The sequence below is a fragment of the Taeniopygia guttata genome, chromosome 22, assembly GCF_048771995.1.
Source record: "Taeniopygia guttata chromosome 22, bTaeGut7.mat, whole genome shotgun sequence".
Lineage (NCBI taxonomy): Eukaryota > Metazoa > Chordata > Aves > Passeriformes > Estrildidae > Taeniopygia > Taeniopygia guttata.
Genome location: NC_133047.1, coordinates 3,917,547 through 3,939,302, shown reverse-complemented (window position 1 = coordinate 3,939,302; position 21,756 = coordinate 3,917,547). Strand labels below are relative to the sequence as shown.

At 58.5% G+C, this 21,756-nt stretch overlaps 3 protein-coding genes across 12 annotated transcripts in view; 2 read left to right on the top strand and 1 right to left on the bottom strand.

Annotated features, from left to right (window-relative positions):
• SLC4A5 (solute carrier family 4 member 5) overlaps window positions 1-3,481 on the bottom strand; it is a 52,987-nt gene extending 49,506 nt beyond the window's left edge. For all 4 annotated transcript variants that reach the window (XM_032752449.3, XM_072917799.1, XM_072917801.1 and 1 more), the window contains exon 1: window positions 3,350-3,481. The gene's annotated coding sequence lies outside the window, so the exon portion shown is untranslated. The remainder of the gene's footprint in view (window positions 1-3,349) is intronic.
• Window positions 3,482-3,685: 204 nt separating this feature from the next.
• Window positions 3,686-14,145, top strand: NCAPH (non-SMC condensin I complex subunit H). 2 transcript variants are annotated; one of them, XM_072917807.1, is made up of 17 exons: window positions 3,686-4,035; window positions 4,263-4,353; window positions 5,502-5,594; window positions 6,478-6,616; window positions 7,017-7,135; window positions 7,553-7,742; window positions 8,098-8,189; window positions 8,632-8,822; window positions 8,928-9,076; window positions 9,528-9,631; window positions 9,799-9,921; window positions 10,492-10,599; window positions 11,120-11,278; window positions 11,848-11,946; window positions 12,182-12,264; window positions 12,886-12,961; window positions 13,448-14,145. In XM_072917807.1, exons 1-17 carry the CDS (start codon window positions 3,839-3,841, stop codon window positions 13,505-13,507), a joined length of 2,073 nt encoding a protein of 690 aa, XP_072773908.1. In that variant the 5' UTR covers window positions 3,686-3,838; the 3' UTR covers window positions 13,508-14,145. The 2 variants fall into 2 exon arrangements, with proteins under 2 accessions (XP_072773908.1, XP_032608352.3); XM_032752461.3 differs by having other exon boundaries at window positions 9,525-9,631.
• Window positions 14,146-15,609: 1,464 nt separating this feature from the next.
• Window positions 15,610-21,333, top strand: ARID5A (AT-rich interaction domain 5A). 6 transcript variants are annotated; one of them, XM_030289842.4, is made up of 7 exons: window positions 15,610-15,847; window positions 17,158-17,240; window positions 18,375-18,570; window positions 18,676-18,728; window positions 19,423-19,520; window positions 19,630-19,765; window positions 19,915-21,333. In XM_030289842.4, exons 2-7 carry the CDS (start codon window positions 17,187-17,189, stop codon window positions 21,013-21,015), a joined length of 1,638 nt encoding a protein of 545 aa, XP_030145702.4. In that variant the 5' UTR covers window positions 15,610-15,847; window positions 17,158-17,186; the 3' UTR covers window positions 21,016-21,333. The 6 variants fall into 6 exon arrangements, with proteins under 6 accessions (XP_030145702.4, XP_041576470.2, XP_032608355.3 ...); XM_041720536.2 differs by having other exon boundaries at window positions 17,158-17,327; XM_032752464.3 differs by lacking the exon at window positions 15,610-15,847 and adding an exon at window positions 16,564-16,799.
• The last annotated feature ends 423 nt before the right edge of the window (window positions 21,334-21,756 follow it).

The window sequence follows — 21,756 nt, the reverse complement described above, 5'->3', positions numbered from 1 at the left end:
ATGCTCAGTTTCATTTTTGGGGCAGATTCCAGCAGATTTGGGGTTCCTGGAGGGTGAAGAATTCCGGCTTGTTCCCAGCAGTAATTAGCGTTAATTACCCCGCTAATTACTGAGCTCTGAGCAGGAGCTGCGGCAATTGGAAGCCAAGCTGGGCTGGGTGGGAATTTTGGGGTGGGAAATGAGGAATTCAATCGGATTTGGTGTTTCCAGGGCCGAGGAACCTCCTGGGCATCAGGAATTCCAGAGGGAAGGAAGGGAAAAGGGGAAAGAGGTAATTGCTTCCGATGGGCTTAATTAGAAATTAATTATTTATTGGAGCAATCGGGGTTGCAGGAGGATTCAAGGAATCCTGGGAGATTCCAGCCAGGATTTTTTAGGAAGAAATTCCTCCCTGAGGGGCTGGGATGTAATTCCCAGAGGAGCTGTGGCTGCCCCTGGATCACTGGGAATGTCCAAGGCCAGGTTGGACATGGCACCAAAAATCTGGGAAATCCTGGGATTTGTGGCACAAGAATTGGGGATAAAACACAGGGAATGGGAGCACCAAAAACCTGGAAAATCCTGGGATTTGTGGCACAAGAACTGTGGATAAAACACAGGGAATGGCAGCACCAAAGGTCAGATCCTCACTGTTTGTAGGAAATGAGCAGCAGCAGAAGGGTCTGGGGCCATTCCCAGGGAATGAGGACCAGGAGAAGGGATTGGGGCCATTCCAAGGTCTGACACCCCAGCCTCTTCCAGAGCATTCCCACTAAAGGGAAAAGAATCCATCCCAGCTGGATGTGAGCGAGGCAAGCGGCAGCCAGGCAGAACAGAGCTTCCCAATGAAATCTTGGAAAGATCCAACCCCTTTCCCTCTCCTGAACACTGGAGTCATGCTGGAGGGGATGGACATGGCCCTGGAAGGGGAAAGCAGGGGGAGAATGCCCTGAAATCCCAAATCTGAGGCCTTTTCCAGGCTTCCATTCAGGGAATGATCCATAGAGGGGCAGGGAATGGGTAGTTGGTCCCAGGGTGGGATTCCCTGACCATTCCCTGCCTGTTCCAGGCAAGGTCTCAATGCCCATTTCCTCCACTTTTCCCAAGTTTCCCACCCCATAGCTCGGGGACATCCCAGTGTCCCAAATCCTCCCAAACCCTTCCCAAGCCCAGCTGGAAAAGCCCCGGTAGCTCCCGAAGGAAACCTCTCCCTGCACGCAGGAGCATCCCCACATCCTCCCAAGATTTTGGGAATGCAAACCCCTCTGGAATGTGGGGAGCTGGGAATGGAGTCCTGGCAGGGATTTCTGGAGTCGGGAAGGGATCGAAGTCGTTTGTAGCATTGCTGTCACAGTGATCCATTCCCTCAATTCCCACTTCCATCCGGGAACGTTCCTGCTGATGCCGGGGGAAAATCGGACGCCGTTGCCAGGGCAGGAATGATTTATTTGGGCATAAAACCCATCAGAATTCCTTGGAGTCTCCTCCAGGATGGGCTCAGCTGCAGAGATTGATTTGTTTACTGCAGCCACGGAAAGCAGCGGCTGCTCCCGGGAAAACACATCCCAAACTCAGCCGGGGATTTTCCAGCCTCTCCCGGTTTTCCTGGAGCAGCCGAGGGAAGGGACCGAGCCCATTGCTCAGCCCCCAGATTATCAGGGGGACAAAAAAACCCAAAGTGGTTCAGATCTTCCAGGTTTGGGAATTGGCTGGGGCCTCCCGGGTGCTTGGAATCTTCCAAGGAGATTCCAGGCTGCTCTTCCAAGGAGATTCTGGGCTCCAAGCATTGATTCCTTTGCCATTTTTGGGGTTGGATGAAGGCAGAGCTGAGATCCCTCTGGCTCCGTCCTGGCGGGAATGGAGCCCGGCTCCGGAGGGACACATGGAGCCAAAATCCAAGTGGGATTTGGGGGTTAAGGCTCACCCTAAATCCACACATTCCTAGGAAAAATGGGATTGTCCTTGTTTGGCTGACGGATGGCTGTGTTTGGAAGGGGTTCTATGAAAACCCAGCTGTCGCTCCCGTCCTGGGCAGCGTTTCCTTGGATCAGCTCTTCCCGGGAACTGGAATATCCTGGATAGGGACACCATTCCCTAAATCCGGATTATCCCCCCCTCCAAGGAGATCCCGCGGCTCCATCCCACACTGGAGCTCCAATTTGATAACCCCAAAGGTGTTTTTCACCCTCAACAATTCCATAGTTCTGTGAGCCCGTGCCTGCTCCTTGCAGGGAGGGGAAATCCTGGGAATCATTCCTGCCACGGCTTTTCCCCTGCTCCATCCAGTGGATCGGCCGGGAAAAACTGCCGTGAAAATTAGCAACAGCGTCCCTAAACCCTAAATTCCAGCTGGGAATGCCCAAAAAGCTCCTGCTCCCGGTGGATTCACACCCCTTTTCCCCAGCTTTGGAATGCAATGGGATTCCCAAGTTTGGGGACAGATCTGCCCCATCCAGGCCATCCCAAATTTTTCCTAAAGCTCCCAGAGCATGAGGGATGCTGCACAAGGAAAATCCATGGATTTCCTTCCCTCCTGGTGGAGCTTTGCCTCAGGCACAGAGCTCGGGCTCTACCAGGAGTGTCCCCTAAACCCGGGATGAGGGACCTGGAGCCAGGTGAGGGTCAGGGGAATGTGGGAATTATACCTGGAGAGTGACAGGGAATGTGGGAACACACCTGGAGAGTGACAGGGAATGTGGGAACACACCTGGAGAGTGACAGGGAATGTGGAACACACCTGGAGAGTGACAGGGAATGTGGGAACACACCTGAAGAGTGACAGGGAATGTGGGAATTACACCTGGAGAGTGACAGGGAATGTGGGAATTACACCTGGAGAGTGACAGGGAATGTGGAAATTACACCTGAAGAGTGACAGGGAATGTGGAAATTACACCTGAAGAGTGACAGGGAATGTGGGAATTATACCTGGAGAGTGACAGGGAATGTGGAAATTACACCTGGAGAGTGACAGGGAATGTGGGAATTACACCTGGAGAGTGACAGGGAATGTGGGAATTACACCTGGAGAGTGACAGGGAATGTGGGAATTACACCTGGAGAGTGACAGGGAATGTGGGAATTACACCTGGAGAGTGACAGGGAATGTGGGAATATACCTGGAGAGTGACAGGAAATGTGGGAATTACACCTGAAGAGTGACAGGGAATGTGGGAACACACCTGGAGAGTGACAGAGAATGTGGGAATTACACCTGGAGAGTGACAGGGAATGTGGGAACACACCTGGAGAGTGACAGGGAATGTGGGAATTACACCTGGAGAGTGACAGGGAATGTGGGAACACACCTGGAGAGTGACAGGGAATGTGGGAACACACCTGTAGGGTCACGGAGAATATCGGGACCCACCTGGAGGGGAAGGCCTGCACGCAGCAGTCAGTGACACGGCGGGGATCGGGCCCAGCTTGGGCTCGGTGACCCCAAAGATTCCAGCCTCAGGGATTCCGCTGTAAGCGGCGCTGCTCTGGCGACTCCTCCTCCTTCCGGGGGGTGCCGGGCCAGCACCGGAGGCTGCTGACCCCGCTCGGGCCCCGGAATTGGGGGAAAAAAGGAGTAAAACGGCGACGCCGCCCCTTCCTCTCCCGGGCTCCCGCCAGGCTCCCTCAGAGCGCGGCCCCGCCCCTCGCCCTCACGGCCGCTGCCGAGCGCGCGCCGCCGTTCAAACCCGCCTCGGGGGCGGGAACCCCGCGCGCTGATTGGCTGCCGCGCTGGCACCCCGCGCTCTAATTGGCAGGGAGGCGCGGAGGGGGCGTGGCCGCGGCGGTGAAGATGGCGAGTAACCCCTGAGCGCGGTCCGCAGTCGCAGCCATAGCCACAGGCACAGCCACAGCCACAGCCATGGCCTCCGACAGCCCCCGCGGAGCCGCCGGGGGCGCCGCCGCCTTCCTCTCCCCGACCCGGCGGACCTCCGGCACCCCCGAAACCCCCGTGTTCGCTGAGTGCCCCCCCAACGACGATGAGAGCGAGAGGCGCCAGCGCCGCCGCTCCAGGGTGGTGGAATCGTCGCTGCAGAGCTTCGGCTCCCTCCCGCTCAGGTACGGCCGGTGCGCGGGGCTCGGGCTGAGGGGAGAGCCGGACACCGACCCCGCTGGGGTGGGGATGAGGGGAGAGCCGGACACCGACCCCGCTGGGGTGGGGATGAGGGGAGAGCCGGACACCGACCCCGCTGGGATGGGGATGAGGGACAGCCGGACACCGACCCCGCTGTGTCCCGGGGTGAGGGACAGCCGGACACCGACCCCGACCCCGCTGTGTCCCGCAGGTCCGAGAGTTTGGAGTCGCCGCTGCCGCAATGGAGCAACGCGCAGATCTCGGAGCACTACAGCACCTGCATCAAGCTCTCCACCGAGAACGTGAGTGGGGCGGCCGCGTTTGGGGGTTAAAGCCCCTCAGCAGCGGGGTTTGAGACGCCCGGGGCAGCTTCAGGGACCATAAAGGGGTGTCTGGTCCCACTGGGCCATGGGTTCTGTCCACACAGTTCTGGAGTATCTGGGCAATCCAAGGAAAAAGTTCCTGTGGGGCTTTTTCCTGCCTGTTCCTCTCATCCCATGGAGCAGAGCCTGGATCCATCCTCCCACATTCCCCCTTGGATATTTAGGGCTGAGGTCCCCTCTCAGCCGTCTCTTCCCGAGGCTGCCCAGCCCCAGCTCCCTCAGCCTTTGATAACCAGGGAGATGCTCCAGATCCCTCATCTTTGTCACCCTCCGCTGGAGCTCCTTGTCCCTCCTGTCCTGCTGACACTCCTGGGGCTGATCGCTCCCTGTCCTGCTGGGAATGCTCTTCCTGGTGGATCCCATTGGTGTCCTTGTCTGCAGGACCCTGTGGCACTCAGGTGTTGCAGCATTTTTGAGAGAAAGAGGACATGAGTTATGAGATTTGAGCTACTCCAGTCTAGGCCTCAGATTTGGGCTTTGTGGGCCTTCACGCCTCTGATGCAGTTAGAAATTCAGAGCTTGGGGCGCAGATAGAAATAGTCTTAAGGTGTGATGGGGACCACTGGGTTGTTTGGGTGTGAATTAGTAGAGGTTTCATAGTGTAAAGTCTAGGCCGTTTTAAGGAAAAGGTAAACAATGTTAGCCTACCAATCATAGTGTCTTTGTTTTTGTAAACTATGTAGAAGCTTATATAAACTACCATCTTATCTTGAATAAGGGGAGAACACTTGATTAACCACATTAGTTCAGACCTGTGTTTTGTCCAGCTTTCTGTTTTTCTGCGATTCCCTGGCTTTTCTCAAGGACACCTTGTTGTCCCCCAGGTCCTTCTCCATAGGCATCAACTCCAGCCTGTGCCGGTGTCCAGGGCTTTCCCTCCCTACCTGAGTTTGAATGTCAGACAATTCTCTGCCCAGCTCTCACTCCTCTTCCAAGAGGCCATGCCTGGGCTGGCATTGCCCTCGGTCCCCGGTGCCACCTGGGCTGTCCCCTCATCCCCAGGGTGTCCCCAGCTAGGTGAAGGGTCCCTAGCCAGGGGAAGGGTCCCCAGCTGTGCTTTCTTGCAGAAAATCACCACCAAGAACGCCTTTGGGCTGCACCTGATCGATTACATGAGCGAAATCCTGAACCAGGAGGACTCGGGGCTCACCAACTTCCAGGTCAGAGGGGTCCCTGCTGCTGCTGCTGCTTTGTTTTTGTCATGCCCTTTTCTGGCCCAGACATGGGGCATCTGAGAGGCATTTTACAAACTTGTATTCCATTTTCAGTCTCATGAGAAGGGTGAGACAATGCAGGTGTTATAATTCACACCATCACAATCAGAAGCCAAATATTTCCTAATTACCAAACACTGTAAGTGTTTCTTAGCCTGTCAGCTTTTGCTACACTATTTTAAAGTTTTACGCCTACTTTACCTCTCCTAATTCTGTCTCACAACAAAAAATTCTAATAAATACACAAAAAAAATTCTAATAAATACACAATATGTTGTAAGTGATATATTATGTTACTATATTAATATATATATTTGTTAATATATAATATTAATACTAATATATGTTAACATTAATATATAATATGATAATTTTTAAAAAGTTATTATGAGTAATAATTAACCAGCGTTAATCCCACCACACTAATTAATGCATTAACAAAAAAAAAAAATCCCAATTTAACAAACCAAAACGTATTTTTACCTCTCTCCTAATTCTATCTCCCAACTAAAAATAAACAAAGACACTCTAATAAATACACTAATAATTAGCCAGTGCTAAACCCACCACACTAATTAATACATTATGAAAAATTTCCCAAATTAACAAACCAAAAGCACTGCCCAATCCTGGCGCTCCCAAACAATTCCTAAGGGATTTTTTAGCTGTGATCCCCAAAAAAATGAACCAAACCGTGGGGAGAACGCCCCTCTGGGCAGCCCAGAGCTGTCACTGCTGCCTTTCCCTGCTAGCCCCGATGTTCCTGGGGGGGCTCCAGGTGGGATTGCCCTGCCCAGCCGGAATTCCCAGGAATTCCCATTCCCCGCAGATGGCAGCGGGGACTCTGGATGCCAGCGCCAAGATCTACGCCTCGCGCGTGGATCGCATCCACGCCGACACCTTCAGGGTCCTGAGCCACCTGGGCAAGGAGCCAGCCTCTGCCAGGGACCCGGACAGCCCTCAGCAAGGTGGGAATTCCCTCTTTTCCTCCCCAAGAACCCCGGGAATTCCCTCATTTCTCACCCGGGATCTTCGGGAGTTCTGGAGGGGTTTGGGATTCATTGGGTTGGGAGATCCCAGATTGGTTCTCCTGGAATGCTGGGGCGGGGGGGTGGGATGAGGAGCTGGAGCTGTCACTCAGGGATTTCAGATTTCAGTTTGGGGCCAAACAGGGGCACTTTGGGATCAAACAAAGGCATTTTTTTGCCCATCAGAATCCATAAAATGCCAGCAGTGCATTGCTCATGCCCTCAGATCCTGAGGAATCTCAGTGCCTGCTGTAGTTTGCTGTACAAATCCCAGGTTTTCGCCCTCCTTTGGGGTATCCCAGCCCTTCTGAGGTGGAATTTGTCCCTTTTCCCATGCCAGGCTCCAGCCCAGACCCCAAGGATGCCAAGAAGTCTCAGCCAAAGAAGAAGCAAACCTTCAAAAGCATCGAGCAGAACCTGAGCAAAATCAACAGGCCCGAGGGCAGCCACAGGGCCGAGGTGGGCCTGGGCTGCTCCTCATCCTCCCTGCCCTGCTGTCCTCCTTTCCTGTTCCTGATTCCCACCTCCATTCCCTGATTCCCAGCTCCATTCCCAATTCCCTCCTCCATTCCTGGTTACCATTCTCCGATTCCTTTCTCCACTCCCCCAGTCCCCTCTGATTCCCATTCCCTGATTCCCATCTCCATTCCCCAGTTCCCATTCCCAGATTCTCATTCCCCAATTCCCATCCCCATTCCCCAATTCCCCTCTCCATTCCGATTCCCACTCCCTAATTCCCCGTCCATTCCCATTTCCACTCCCCCAATTCCCTTCTCCATTCCCACCCCACTCCCTGATTCCCCTCTCCTTTCCCTGATTCCCATTCCCAGATTCCCCTCCCCATTCCCTGATTCCCGGTGCATTCCCGCTTTCCAGGTGGATCCCATGTTCCAGAGATCAATCGCCTCCTTCGACGAGTGCAACACCGCCGGCGCTTTCATGACGAGGCTGCGCTGCCAGGACTTCAGGAGCCGGCTCCTTTTCCCTTCCGAAATTGTCCCTCTGCCCTCCTCGGAGAGCCTGGCCCTGCCCAGCACCCAGCCCGTCACCGTGCCGGGTCTCAAAGGTGAATCCCAGCCTTTTCCAGCCCTTCTCCAGCTCCTTTTCCTGCTTTTCCTGCCCTTCTCCAGTTCCTTTTCCCTGCTCTTATCCAGCTCCTTTTCCCCCGTGTTTCTTCGCTGCTCGGATCCCTGGCATTTGGAGAGCTGGGAATTTTCCAGGCTGCTGGAAAATGGAGAATCTGGGAGGTTTGAGGTCCTGAGGAAGGTGGGAATTCCTGATCCAGATTAGGGATTCCAGATCCAGGTGGGAATTCTTGAATTTCGGATGCTGTGCAGGAATCTGGGAGGTTTGAGGTCCTGATCCAGGTGGGAATCCCTGCTAGGATCCCAGGAATTCACCTGTGTCCTACTGCTCCTCAGCCCTGCTGACCTCGTGCCTGGAAAAACGCCGGATCTGCTCCTCCCTGGCCGGATTCCAGTTCACCAATTGGGATGAGGAGTCCCACAGCGAGGTGGGTGGGAATCTCTGATCCAGGTGGGAATACCTGATCCAGGTGGGAATTCCAGAGCGAGGTTGGGAATCCCTGAGCCAGATTCTTGATCCAGGTGGGAATTCCTAAACCAGATTCCTGAGCCAGTTTGGAAATCCCAGAGCCAGATTAGGGATTCCAGAGCCAGGTGGGAATTCCTGAGCCAGACTGAGGGTTCCTGAACCAGGTTTGGAATTTCCGATCCAGGTTTCAAATTCACAATCCAGGTGGGGAATCCCTGATCCAGATGGGGATCCCTGATCCAGGTTTGGAATTTCCGATCCAGGCTGGGCATTCCCGATCCAGGCAGGATCTCCCATCCAGGCTGGGCATTCCTGATCCAGGTGGGGATTCCCGATCCAGGATGGGCATTCCCAATCCAGCTGGGAATCCCTGATCCAGGCAGAGCACTCCTGTGTTGCAGTCGGCGTCGGCACTCCTGGAGAAGTTCCGGAAGAGCAAGCATGCCTTCAATCCCAACCTGGATCCCGACAGCGAGGATGAGGAGGGCTGCGCCCCCTCCCAGCCGGAATTCCAGCCTGAATCCCCGGCCAGGGACGGGAGCCAGGAATTCCCAGCCAGCGGAGATGGAGACTCCCTCGGCCACAGCAAGAGGTGGGGCTGGGATCCAAGGATGAGGCTGGGCTGGAATTCCCAGTGCCAGGGAGGAATTCCCGGGAATGCTGATGGAATTCTGAGCAGCTGCCATTCCTTTTCCAGGAGCGATGGAGCTCCCTTGGCAGAGGGGGACATCAGCGTGATGAGCCAGCACGTGTCCCTGAATCCCGGGGAATATTCCTACTTCAGCCCCCGCGTCCTCTCCATGTGGGCCGGCCCCGAGCACTGGCGCTTCCTGCCCCACCAGCCCCGTGAGTGTCCAGGGCTGGGAATCCTGGAATTCCGGGCTGGGAGGGGCTCAGTTCTGGAATTCCGGGCTGGGAGAGGCTCAGTTCTGGAATTCCGGGCTGGGAGGGGCTCAGTTCTGGAATTCTGGGCTGGGAGGGGCTCAGTTCTGGAATTCTGGGCTGGGAGGGGCTCAGTTCTGGAATTCTGGGCTGGGAGGGGCTCAGTTCTGGAATTCTGGGCTGGGAGTGGCTCAGTCCTGGAGTTCTGGGCTGGGAGTGGCTCAGTCCTGGAATTCCAGAATGGGAGAGGCTCAGTTCTGGAATTCCGGGCTGGGAGAGGCTCAGTTCTGGATATCCGGGCTGGGAGGGGCTTAAATCCTGAAATTCCAGGCTGGGAGAGGCTCAGTTCTGGAATTCCAGAATGGGAAGGGCTCAATCCTGGAATTCCGGGCTTTTCCCCGCTCTTCCTCAGCAGCCCCTGGCCCAAAGAAGGATTCCCGGCAGAGGGTTCCCAGGACGGCTTTTGAGCTGGACTTCGATGCGAAAATCGACTTCGAGTCCTATTTCCGGCAGACCAAGGTGCCCACAGAGCCCTTTTCCCACAGCAGCCCGGAATTCCCGGGATTTGGGTGTCCTGGGGGGCACCTCCGACCCTGCCCCTTCCCAGACAAAACTCTCCCTGTTTTCCCATGGAAAGCTGGTGGAGCTTCCCGTTTTTCCATGGAGCTGTCCGATCCCGTCCCCAGGCACCCACAACCTTGTCCAAATCCACCCTGAAACGCCACAACAAGCGGAACACCACGCTGCCAGCAGACTTCAACTACGACCCCCAGAACCTGCTGCGGCTCTTCCTCAAACCCCATGTCAAGGTGAGAATTCCCAAAGGAATTCCAGGGAATCCTCCCGGGGAGCCATTCCAGGGAATCGTCCCAGGGAGTCATTCCAAGGAATCATTCCAGGGAACCATCCTGGGGAATCATCCTAGGGAATTATCCTAGGGAATCATCCTGGGGAATGAACCAACTAAAGGAATCATCCCAGGAAATCAGTCATTCCAGGGAATCAATCATCCTGGGGAATCATCCCAGGGAGTCATTCCAGGAAATCATCCCAAAGAATTATCCCAGGGAATCATCCTGGGGAATCAGCTAACTCAAGGAATCATCCCAGGGAATCATCCCAGGGAATCATTCCAGGGAATTAGTTATTCCAGGGAATCAGTCATCCCAGGGAATCAATCATCCTGGGGGATCATCCCAGGGAATCAGTCATCCCAGGGAGTCATTCCCAGCACCAAACCTCTCCTCACCAGAGCCTGGGAATGTTCTGGATGTTCCCAGGACTGCTCTCACCACAAACCCTCCTGGGAGGGCAAAAAGGGGGAAGAGGGCCCAAGGCCCGGCCTTTTTCCAGGAATATTTTGGAATGTTTTCCCCCAGGTCAGGCCGAGCTCAGATCCCATGGGAGCCTTGGACAGCGAGGATGCAATTGAGGATTACGACTACAACAACCCCAACGACACCTCCAACTACTGCCCTGCCCTGCAGGTACGGCCCCGGGAATTCCCGCTGGGATAACCTGGGGAAATCCATGGATGGAGAGTTCCTGAGGGGAGGAACGGGAGCTGCAGGGCCCTGCTGGCATCCAGCTCTGCCTGGACATTCCCAGGGCTGGGAAAACTTTGGGATTTCTGCTCCCTGCAGCTGCCTTGGCTTCAGCCTTGGCCCAGTTCCATGGGGATGAGCCCAAATCCCATGGGGATAAACCCAATCCCATGGGAATAAACCCAATCCCATGGGGAAAAACCCCAATCCCATGGGGAAAAACCCCAATCCCATGGGGATAAACCCAATCCCATGGGGAAAAACCCCAATCCCATGGGGAAAAACCCCAATCCCATGGGGATAAACCCCAATCCCATGGGGATAAACCCAATCCCATGGGGAAAAACCCCAATCCCATGGGAAGCCAGGCAGGAATTCCCACCCTCCGGAGCAGCTCCTGCTGCCTCCGGCTGCTCCCCGGTGGCTCTGGTTCCCCCTCATGTCCCCTCGTGTCCCCTGGCAGGTCTCCGACAGCGATGACGATTCCGATCCCGCGGAATTCCCGGGCCAGGCCGAAGGGTTGCCGCTCCCAGCTCATCCCGAGGCTCCAGAGTGCTCCGGGATCGCCAGAGGGAACGTCCCGGAATGCACGGAGCTGGAGCTGATCGCCGAGCCCCACAAGGTCACTGGGAACACTGGGAACAGGGACTGGGAGCACTGGGCTGGAAATTCCTCGCTGGCATTGGGAATTCCTCCCTGGGGACTGGGAATTCCTCCCTGGGCTGAAGAAAAAACCTTTCAGCACCTCCAGGGTTAAAAATCCCAGGACACCTCTTTGGTTCCAGGGATTCCCAGGACTGGCATTCCCAGAGGAACAATTCCCAAATGAAACTGGGATTGGCATTCCCAGAGGAACAATTCCCAAATTAAACATTGGGATTGGCATTCCCAGAGGAACAATTCCCACATTAAACACTGGGATTGGCATTCCCAGAGGAACAATTCCCAAATTAAATATTGGGATCGGCATTCCCAGAGGAACAATTCCCACATTAAGCACCGGGATTGGCATTCCCAGAGGAACAATTCCCACATTAAGCACCGGGATTGGCAGCGAGGCTGCACTCACTGTTACTCCCATGGAAAATCAGGAATGCCGATTGTTGTAGCTGTGATCCCGATGATCCTGGCGATGATCCCAGTGCTGATCCCAATGACAATCCCAGTGATGATCCCGGATTCCCCCCTCAGATCAAGAAGATCCCCATCCAATACGCCAGGACGGCCAAGAGGATTGACATGAGGAGGCTGAAGAGGACCATGTGGGAGCTGCTGACGGAGCGGGAAGAGGTTGGGAAGGGAAATTCCCGCTGGGAATTCGGCAGGGGTCCCTTCCCAGTTCCAGGGATCAGCCCCAATCCCATGGGATTAACCCCAATGCCATGGAATAAACCCCAATTCCGTGGGATAAATCCCAGTTCCATGGGAATGAACCCCGAGTTTCCCGTTGGCCAGGACGGGCTGAGGTCCCCAGGGGTTTTCCTTGGAATTTCGGGGCTCTGCATTCCTGGATTTTCCCGAGCAGGGGGAGGAAAGCGACGAAGAGACGGACAGGAAGGTGGTCGGACTCAAAACGCTGAGTGGCCTCACCAAGGATCTGCTCCACAGGTCGGGAATGGGAAAAACAGGAAGAATGGGAATGGGAAAATCCAGAATGAGAACAAGAATGGGACAGGGGAAATCCCGAATGGGACAGGGAAAATCCTGAATGGGAATAATGGGAATGGGAAAATCCAGAATGAGAACAAGAATGGGACAGGGGAAATCTCAAATGGGAACAGGAATGGGACAGGGAAAATCCCAAATGGGAATAATGGGAATGGGAAAATCCAGAATGAGAACGAGAATGGGACAGGGGAAATCCCGAATGGGACAGGGAAAATCCCAAATGGGAACAGGGATGGAACAGGGAAAATCCTGCATGGGAATAATGGGAATGGGAAAATCCCAAATGGGAACAGGAATGGGACTGGGGAAATCCCGAATGGGACAGGGAAAATCCCAAATGGGAACAGGGATGGAACAGGGAAAATCCTGAATAGGAATGGGAACAGGAATGGGAAAATCCCTCATGGGACTGGGAATGGGACTGGGAAAATTCCTGTGGCTGTTGGGATGGGACTGGGAAGGGGACAGGACAAACCCTGTGGTTGTGCCCAGGGCAGAGCCGAGCTGTGCCTGGCCGCTCCGGCATTCCCGGGCTCTGATCCCGATCCCGCTTTTCCACAGGCTCCCTCCTAGCATGGCCGCCGACCTGTCGGTGCCCTTGGCCTTCAACAGCCTCCTGCACCTGGCCAGCGAGAAGGTGAGAGCTGGGAGCCATTCCCAACTATCCCGGGAATTCCAGGGAATGCAGCTCAACCCCAACTATCCCGGGAATTCCATGGAATGCAGCTCATTCCCAACAGTCCTGGGAATTCCATGGAATACTGCTCATTTCAAATAATCCCAGTTTTTCCAGGGAATGGGAACATTCGCAGGGTTTGTCCCTCAGACCCATCCAGAGCATTCCAGACTCTGGATAAGGGAGCAGAATCCCAAAATCCCAGAATTCCTGAGGCTGGAAAAGCTCTCCCAGGTCACAACGTGCCCAATCCACATCGGGATTCCTTCCACATCCAGGAATTCCTTGGAATTCCTCCAAACTCCCCTGGGGGCCCCTTCCCATGAGGAAATTCCCGCTCTGTCCCAATTCCCTGGAAAAGCCCCCAGCAGGGCAGGAGGGGCTGGGATTGTTCCTGAGGCTCATCCCAGGGGATTTTATTCCAAAGCTTTTCCTTCCCATTCCCAGAATTTGAAGCTGGAGAACACCGAGGACCTGTCGGATGTCCTGGTGAGAGGAGAAGACTGACCCCATCTGTCGGAACTCAAAATGTCCCTCAGACATTTTTAGAGGTTCCAGGCCTTGGTCAGAAGCATTTTAGACCTTGGCAAGCAGCAGAAAACAGCTGTAATTTTGAGTTTGAACCATGGAATTTTAAAGGTGAAACAAGCAGTCACAGGGGGTTAGATAATATAGTAAAAGTAGTCATAAATTAGAGGGTAAAATTTTTAAATATTGTACAAGAGAGTTTTAACACCTGTACAGGGGGGGTTTTACTTTATACAAAAGAGTCAAGAATTCTAAAATGGAAGAATGCTGAGAATTCCCAAATCCCAAATCCCTCGGGAAGGACATTCAGGGATGTCCTGGCTGGACAGATCCAGCCAAGATCCAGCAGCTTTTCCCTGGGATTGGGAATTCCTGCACTTCACTGTGAACCCCGGCTGCTCTGTGTCCCAAAATTTCCTCCTCTCTGTGTCCCAAAATTTCCTCTCTCTCTGTGTCCCAAAATTTCCTCTCTCTCTGTCACAGAATTTCCTCTCCTTGTGCTTCCCAGTCTGTAATTCCCACTTTTTTTGACTGACTGTTACTCCTGGTCTCCATTCCCTGGGATTATTCCTGGTTTTTCACTGTTATTAGAGATAATAAATTCTGCACACTTTGGAGAGGGGCCTGGAGGAGTAACCCCAGAGCAGGGTGGGGCAGCAAATAGGGACAAATCCCTAAAAAAAGGGAATGCAGGGATCAGAGCCTGGAGCAGCAGCTGGGAATGGGATCCAGGAGCTGAATTCTGGGATTGGGATGAGTTCTGGGACTGGGATCAGGTCTGGGATGGGGAGAGGATCTTTCTGGGAATGGGGTCCCCAGGGGAGGGGGAGTCTCCTCCTCCTGCTTTTCCTGGGAATGCACTTACCATGGAGGGGTCTCCTCCTCTGGACACCCCTGGAATTCTGTTCCTGCCTTTCCTGGGATAAGGATCCCATGGGGAGGGGTCTCTTCCTGCTGAGACCCCTGGAATTCTCCTCCTGCTGGGAGGAGCTGGAATTCTCCTGGGGCTGGAGCTCCTTTGGGAACATCCAAACCCGCAATTCCCGATCCGCCGGGCTCTTCCCGGGATTTCTCCTCCCGGGGCTGCTGCTCCCGGCTTTGGAATTCTCCTGGGGCTGCTGCTCCCGGCTTTGGAATTCCAGAGGCTGCTGCTCCGGGGATGATTTTCCAGGAATTGATGCTCCAGGAATTGTTGTTCCAGGGGTTGATATTCCAGGAGATCCGGGGGGATGCGAGGGCAGAGCTGGAGCGATCCCGCACCCAAAAAGGCACCGGACCTTCCTCTTCACCTTCCTCCTCCTCCTCCTCGGAGCGGCGCCGTGTCCCGGACCCGGCAACGAACGGGGGGACGGTCCCAAATTCGGAGAGGGGTCCCGGTAATGGGGAGGGGGCTCTGGGGGCGCCTCCTCAGGAAATCCCGGAAGGATTTCGGGATTTTCTACCCTCGGAGTTGTGGGGTCGGGGCGGTCCCACCCAGGGGTGCTCAGCTGGCCCCGGGACGCTGAAACCCGAGCTGTTCCTGAAATCCCTTGATTTATTCCTGAAATCTCTTGATTTATTCCTGAAATCCCTTGATTTATTCCTGAAATCCATCCCAGAGCCGATGGAGATGGGAAGGCCGGACCGGGAGCGAGGGGAAACTGAGGCAGGGCCCCTCCTTCCCGCAGCTCCGGACCAAACCCGGGAATAAAACCCCGAGTGGGGCTTTTTGCTGGTTTATTTCGGCCATTCTTGCTAAATCCCGGATTTATCGCGGGGAAGGGGGGGTTCGGTGGCACCCGCGGCTCCTTCTCCCCTTCCTGCCCCGGGAGGGGCGGCAGGAGCCCGGTGTCCCCCCGACTTCCCCCCGCTGCCGCTTTCTCGGGCTTTTGGCCCAAAATGAGTCACCGGGGGATTTTTTTTGAAATTTTTCTCTCATTTTTCGGGACTCTCTCAGCAGCCGAAGCGGGGTGGGGATCCTCGGGGGGCTGAGCCCCGGCTCTCCCCGGTGCCGCGGGACGGGGATTGGCGATCCCGGGACAAGGAACGGCGACCCCGGGAAGGGAGCGGAGCCCGGAGCATCCCGCCGTGTCCCCGCCGTGTCCCCGCCCTCGGGGCGGCTCCTCCGCGGGGAGCGGCGCTTTGGGGCCGGGGAAGTCCGGCCCAGTCATTCGGGGCGCGGGGGGAGAAGCCCCAAAAGCGCGTCCGTTCCGGTAAGGAAAGAGTCAATGGCTGCGGCTCGCACACGCCACTTCCCCGAGCGGGGCTGACTCATCCCGGGCTCGGTCCCGCTCCGCGACACCCGCGCTCCGCTCCGGAGCCCGGCCCGAGCCTCCGCCGGTGAGTCCGGGGGTCCCGGGGGGCTGGGGGGGTCCCGGAGCCCCGCGGGGTCCCGGAGCCACGGCCGCCCCGCGGGACCCCGGGCAGCCCCCGGGGGTACCGGGGGGGTTCGGGCGGAGCGGCGGCGCGGGATGGGGAGCGGAGGATGACTTACAGCCCATTGCTCTGGCACGGCCTGGCAGCGCTCCCGCGCCGTTCCGGGCCGTGACGCTCCAGCCCCGCCGGGATTTGGGGGATCCGGGAACGGGGAGCGGCCCCGGGCCCGCGGGGCGGGGTTCGGGATGAGCGGGGAAAGCGCCGCCGCCGAAGCGCCCTTAAGTAGCGTTGGGATAATGACGGTTGGTAGCTCGTTAAGGGTGTAATTAGAGCCCGGTGCGCCCCCAGCCCCGGTACCGGCGGGTCGGGGGTCGCGGGAATTGTTGGCACCGGCGGGGCTCGTTCAGCCCCGAACCGGGCGCGTTTTGCCCCAAAAGCCGCGCGGTTTCTGCACTCGGGGCGCCGCCGGGAAGGGAGGAAATCGCGTCAGCGGTGCCGGGAAGCGAAGCGGGGGCGGGACACGGCGGGGACACCGGTACCTGCACACACAGGGGTGGGATACCGGTACCTGCACACACAGGGGTGGGACACCTGTACCTGCTGCACACCTCTACCTGCACACACCTGTGGGTGGGTGTGTGGGACACCTGTACCTGCTGCACACCTCTACCTGCACACACCTGTGTGTGTGTGTGTGACACCTGTACCTGCTGCACACCTCTACCTGCGCTCAGGTGCGCTCACCCACAGCCGCGCGCACGCCGCAGCTTCAGGACTACAACTCCCGGCGTGCCCCGCGCGGGAGGGCGGGGACAGGCAGCGCGGCCGCCCAATAGGAGAAGGGGCGTGTTGTCTCCAGCCAATGGGCAGCGAAGGGGGAGCGCCGGCCCCGCCCCACGTGGCGCGGGCGCGGCCGGTGAGCGGAGCGGGACCGGGGGCGGCGGAGGGGCTCGGGTGGGACCGGGGGGCGTGGGGAGCCCCCGGGGACCCCCTGGAACCCGCTCCGCCCGCCCCGCTGCTTCCCCAGGTTGGCATCGCCGCTTTCCGCCGCTTTTCGCCGTTTTCCCGGGGTTTTTCCTCAAACCGCGGGAGGATTTGGGGGCGGCGAGCGCGGAATGGCGGGGGCAGGGAGGGACGGACGGACGGACGGACGGAGCAGCTTCGGGCCGGTGCCGTGCCCGGCGGGCAGCCCCGAACCGCCCCGAGCGCCCCGGGATGTCCGGAGAGCAGCAGCGATTTGGGGTCCCACCCTCCCCCCGTTGTTTCCCCTCCAGGTCCCGCCCCAAGGGCAGCGATTCCCCCCATGGAGAAGGAGCAGGAGCCGCAAGGAGACCCTCGAGACCCCTCCAGCCCCGCCGTGAGTGCACCCCGGCGCTTTTTGGGGGGTGCCGAACGCCCCAAAATTCCGGGCAGGGAGGGAGCAGCGCTTTGGCCGCCGGTGGAAGTGAGGATGAGGCAGAGAAACGGGAAATTCCCAGTTTTGGGTGGGGGGCGAGGGGGAGATGGACCAAAATTGGCATTTTTGGGGGGAGAAGTGAGCGGTCCCGTGGCAATAGGATCGTTTTTGTAATTTTTTTTTATCCTCGTGAGGAAAAGGGGTTTGGATTTTGTGGCGCTGGAGCTTTTCCCTCCCCCTCAGCAGAAAAAAAAAAAAGAAGAAAAAACCAAACCACCAAAAAAAGAAAAAAAAAACCAGAGAAAGCTTTGAACTCTTTCAGCCGTTAAAATCCGGTGTCTGTCACAAGCCGTTAAATGAATAGAAAGAACAAAAAAAACCCCAAAATAATAAAAAAAGAAAGACTAAAAAAAATAGTAAAGGACGGACTTGGGAACCGAGCAGCTTCTTTGCCCAAAAATAGCAACAAGTTTTATAACTCCGGAAAATGTAGAACAAACAAACGAGGAACATTTTTAGCTGAGAAAGGCGGCGGCGGCGGCGCGGGGGGGGCGGAATTTCGGAATTTCTGCCCGTTTGTTTTCCTGGAAGCCGCTCCTCGTGTGCTCGGCCGCATCCAGCGCTGTGAGCAACTTGGCCACCGGCCCGGGGCCCCGGGGAACGGGACCGGAGAGCCCCGGGGAACGGGACCGGAGAGCCCCGGGGCTGCGGGGAACGGGACCGGGGCTGCGGGGAACGGGACTGGAGAGCCCCGGGGTTGCCGGGGAACGGGACCGGAGAGCCCCGGGGATGCGGGGAACGGGACCGGAGAGCCCCGGGGCTGCGGGGAACGGGACCGGAGCTGCCCGGGGCTGCGGGGAACGGGACCGGAGAGCCCCGGGGAACGGGACCGGAGAGCCCCGGGGCTGTGGGGAACGGGACTGGAGAGCCCCGGGGAACGGGACCGGGGCTGCGGGGAACGGGCCCGGAGAGCCCCGGGGAACGGGACCGGAGAGCCCCGGGGAACGGGACCGGAGCTGCCCGGGGTTGCCGGGGAACAGGGGGTGCGGGTGGAGGGGTCGCAGCTCCCCCAAAACTCAGCCCCGTGTCCCGCAGGACGCGCCGGGGGCCGCGGATGGCACCGAGAGGGACAAGGCGGCGGGAGAAGGTGGGGACAAGGAGGACAAGGAGGACAAGGAGGACAAGGAGAAGGAGAAGGAGGAGGAGGAGGCTTTCCTCGTCAGCCTCTACAAGTTCATGAAGGAGCGGCGCACGCCCATCGAGAGGATCCCGCACCTCGGCTTCAAGCAGAGTATGTCCCCAGCCCGGGGACAGGGACAGGGACGGGGACAGGGACACGGGTGGCCGTGCTCAGTGTCCTCCTGACCCTCAGCATCTCCCCTTTATCTGTTCCCAGTTAACCTCTGGAAGATCTACAAGGCTGTGGAAAAGCTGGGAGCCTACGAGCTGGTGAGTGCTGGCCGTGGAGCCGGGGTGGCCCCAGGGTGTCCCCAGGGTGTCCCCTGGGTGTCCCCTGGGTGCCAGAATGTCACCTGGGCATCTGGGTGTCCCCTGGACATCACGGCTAGACATGAGGGTGACCCCGCGGTTCCAGAGTGTCCCTTGGGCATCTGGATGTCCCCTGGGGTGCCTGGTTGTCCCCTGGGTTCCTGGATGTCCCTTGGAGTTCCTGGATGTCCTTGGAGTTCCTGGATGTCCCCTGGAGTTCCAGGCTGTCCCCTGGAGTTCCAGGCTGTCCCCTGGGTTCCAGAGTGTCCCTTGGAGTTCCAGAGTGTCCCCTGGGGTGCTGGATGTCCCCTGGGGTTCCAGGCTGTCCCCTGGGGTTCCAGGCTGTCCCCTGGGGTTCCAGGCTGTCCCCATGGGTGCTGGATGTCCCCTTGGGTTCCAGAGTGTCCCCTGGAGTTCCAGGCTGTCCCCATGGTTCCAGGCTGTCCCCTGGGGTTCCAGGCTGTCCCCTGGGTTCCAGGCTGTCCCCTGGGGTTCCAGAGTGTCCCCTGGGGTTCCAGGCTGTCCCCTGGGGTTCCAGGCTGTCCCCATGGGTGCTGGATGTCCCCTGGGTTCCAGGCTGTCCCCATGGGTGCTGGATGTCCCCGGGGTGCCCGGGCTCACCGCTCCGTCCCTCTGTCCGTCCCTCCCGCCGCAGGTGACGGGCCGCCGGCTCTGGAAGAACGTCTACGACGAGCTCGGGGGCAGCCCCGGCAGCACCAGCGCGGCCACCTGCACCCGGCGCCACTACGAGAGGTGGGACCGGGCCGGGACCGGCACCGGGCCGGGACCGGGGGGGTTGTCCCGCCGCGTGCCTCAGTTTCCCCCAGCGCGGCGCTGACCGCGCTCCCCGCTCGCTCCGCAGGCTCGTCCTTCCCTACGTGCGGCACCTGAAGGGCGAGGAGGACAAACCGCTGCCCCCCAGCAAACCCCGCAGGCAGTACAAGGTCTCCAAGGACGACAAGAGCAAGAGGGCCCGGAAGGAGAAGGGCCGCGAGCAGGTGCGGCCCCTCCGCAGGGACGGGAGCAGCTCCGGAACCGGGTCCGGAACGTGCCCGGGGAGGGATGGACGGGCCCGGCCGGGGGCGGGAGGGCAGCCGGGACCCCGGCCCGGGATGCGGCAGCCACAGCCCGACCCCTCTGCCCGCAGGTGGCTCCGGACAAGGCGCGGCCGGAGGCGGGCGCGGAGGACGCGGCGGAGCGGGGCCGGGGGACAGAGGGACGCTCCAGCCCGGCCAGCCCGGCCGTGCCGGCCCCCAGCCCCTCGGGGAGGTGTCCCAGCCCCTGCAGGAGCCACAGCGAGACCTACAAGCGCCTCTTCTCCAGCTTCTACTCCAAAGGCAACCACCCCATCATGTCCCCGCTGGCCAAGAAGAAGCTGCTGGCGCAGGTCAGCAAAGCCGAGTCCTTGCACTGCCACAAGCGCCACTGCCCCGAGGTTCGGCGGGCACCGAGCGACACCGGCCCCGAGGCACCGGGAGCTGCGGACGGAGCTCCGAGCGTGCCGAGCGAGGCGTCCCCGGCGGGCAGAGACATCCAGGGCTGCCCGCAGGACGGGGCCGCGGCCCCCGCCGTCTTCACCGGCTACTTCCACGCGTACCGCAGCGAGGGCCCGCAGCCCGCCGGCTGCCCCCCGCTCTGGGGGTACTTCTCCAACCTGAAGGATTTTTTGGAGCCGCCCTCCGCCTTCCCGGAGGAGCCCGAGCAGCCGGCGGAGCTGCGGGGCCGGGGCTGCTGGGTGCCCCCCGGGGCCGCCTTCGGCCAGGCCAGCCGCCACGAGGATGATGATGATGATGATGATGAGGAGGAGGAGGATGAGGAGCCCTTCGGCCCCACGGCCAGCTCAGGCGCCGTGTCCCCCTTGGCCAAGCAGGGCAGGGATGGGCACCGCGGGCTGCCCAAACCCAGGGCCGTGGTGGCCGCTCCGCCTTTCACCGCTCCGCCGCCGCCGGACGCTTTCGAGGGAGCCGCGCTGCGCTTCCCGGGCACCTTCGGGAGCCCCCTGGAGCAGCTGAAATCCCGGGGCGTGCCGGTGGCCCCGGCGCTCTCCGTCAGCCCCTTGGTGATCCCGGCCTTCCCCAGCCCTTTGGTGGTGGGCTCGGAGCTGTGCCGCCCGCTGGCCACCGGCTCCGGCCGCTTGCCCGCGTCCTACGGGAGCTCGGCCCGGTTCTACCCGGCGGCTCCGTGGCACGGGCAGCGCTCCTGCAGCTCCCCGCACGGCCCGGCCTTCCCGCACCATGCCAGGCCCTAGCGGGGGACAACCGGGGACATCCCGGGACATCCCGGGGACAGCCGGGGACATCCCCGGGGACATCCCGGGGACATCCCGAGGGACAATCCGGACCGTCCCGTTTCGATTCCCCACCTCGCAGCTGTCTGCACCCAGCCGCGGCTCTGCTGGGGCCGCCCCACGGTTCTATTTTCTATATATCCACACAGAAATCTATAAAAAAGGGATTAAAAGCCGCGCTGCAGGTTTCTGTTCGTGCCCTGCTGGGGGTGGCTGTTCCCAGCCCTGGTCCCCCACAGCCCAATTTGGGGTCTGGGGGAATAAACCCGGCCTGGCAGAGCTCGAGGTGTCCTCGATTTCTGGGATCGGGGCAGGGCTGGGGGGATCCTCTGCCCCAAAGCAGAGCTGCAGGGCTGAGAATTCATCCATGGGGAGGGAAGGAGGAGCTTCTCCCCCTCAGTTTTGGGGGAACCGCAGCAATTCCAGGGGGCAGCCGCGAATCCAGGTGGGAAAGAGGCAGCAACAGCTCCAGGTCCTTTGTGCCTCTCAGGCCCTCTTTGCCTCCAGGTGATTTTTGCCTTCAGAATCCTATTTTTGCCTCCAGATCCTTTTTGGCTTCCAGAACCTTGTTTTGCCTCCAAATCCTTTTTGCCTCCAGGTGATTTTTGCCTCCAGGTCCTTTTTTGTCTCTATGTCCTTTTATTGCCTCCAGAATCCTTTTGTCCCCAGGTCCTTTTTTGCCTCCAGGTCCTTTTTGCTTCC

Coding starts and splice junctions, on each gene's coding strand:
- ARID5A (XM_041720536.2), top strand. CDS start 17,187: ATGGAGAAGGAGCAGGAGCCGCAAGGAGACCCTCGAGACCCCTCCAGC. Junction 19,521..19,629: donor ACCCGGCGCCACTACGAGAG/GTGGGACCGGGC, acceptor CTCGCTCCGCAG/GCTCGTCCTTCCCTACGTGC. Junction 19,766..19,914: donor AGGAGAAGGGCCGCGAGCAG/GTGCGGCCCCTC, acceptor CTCTGCCCGCAG/GTGGCTCCGGACAAGGCGCG.
- NCAPH (XM_032752461.3), top strand. CDS start 3,839: ATGGCCTCCGACAGCCCCCGCGGAGCCGCCGGGGGCGCCGCCGCCTTC. Junction 7,136..7,552: donor AGGGCAGCCACAGGGCCGAG/GTGGGCCTGGGC, acceptor CCCGCTTTCCAG/GTGGATCCCATGTTCCAGAG. Junction 11,279..11,847: donor TGATCGCCGAGCCCCACAAG/GTCACTGGGAAC, acceptor TTCCCCCCTCAG/ATCAAGAAGATCCCCATCCA.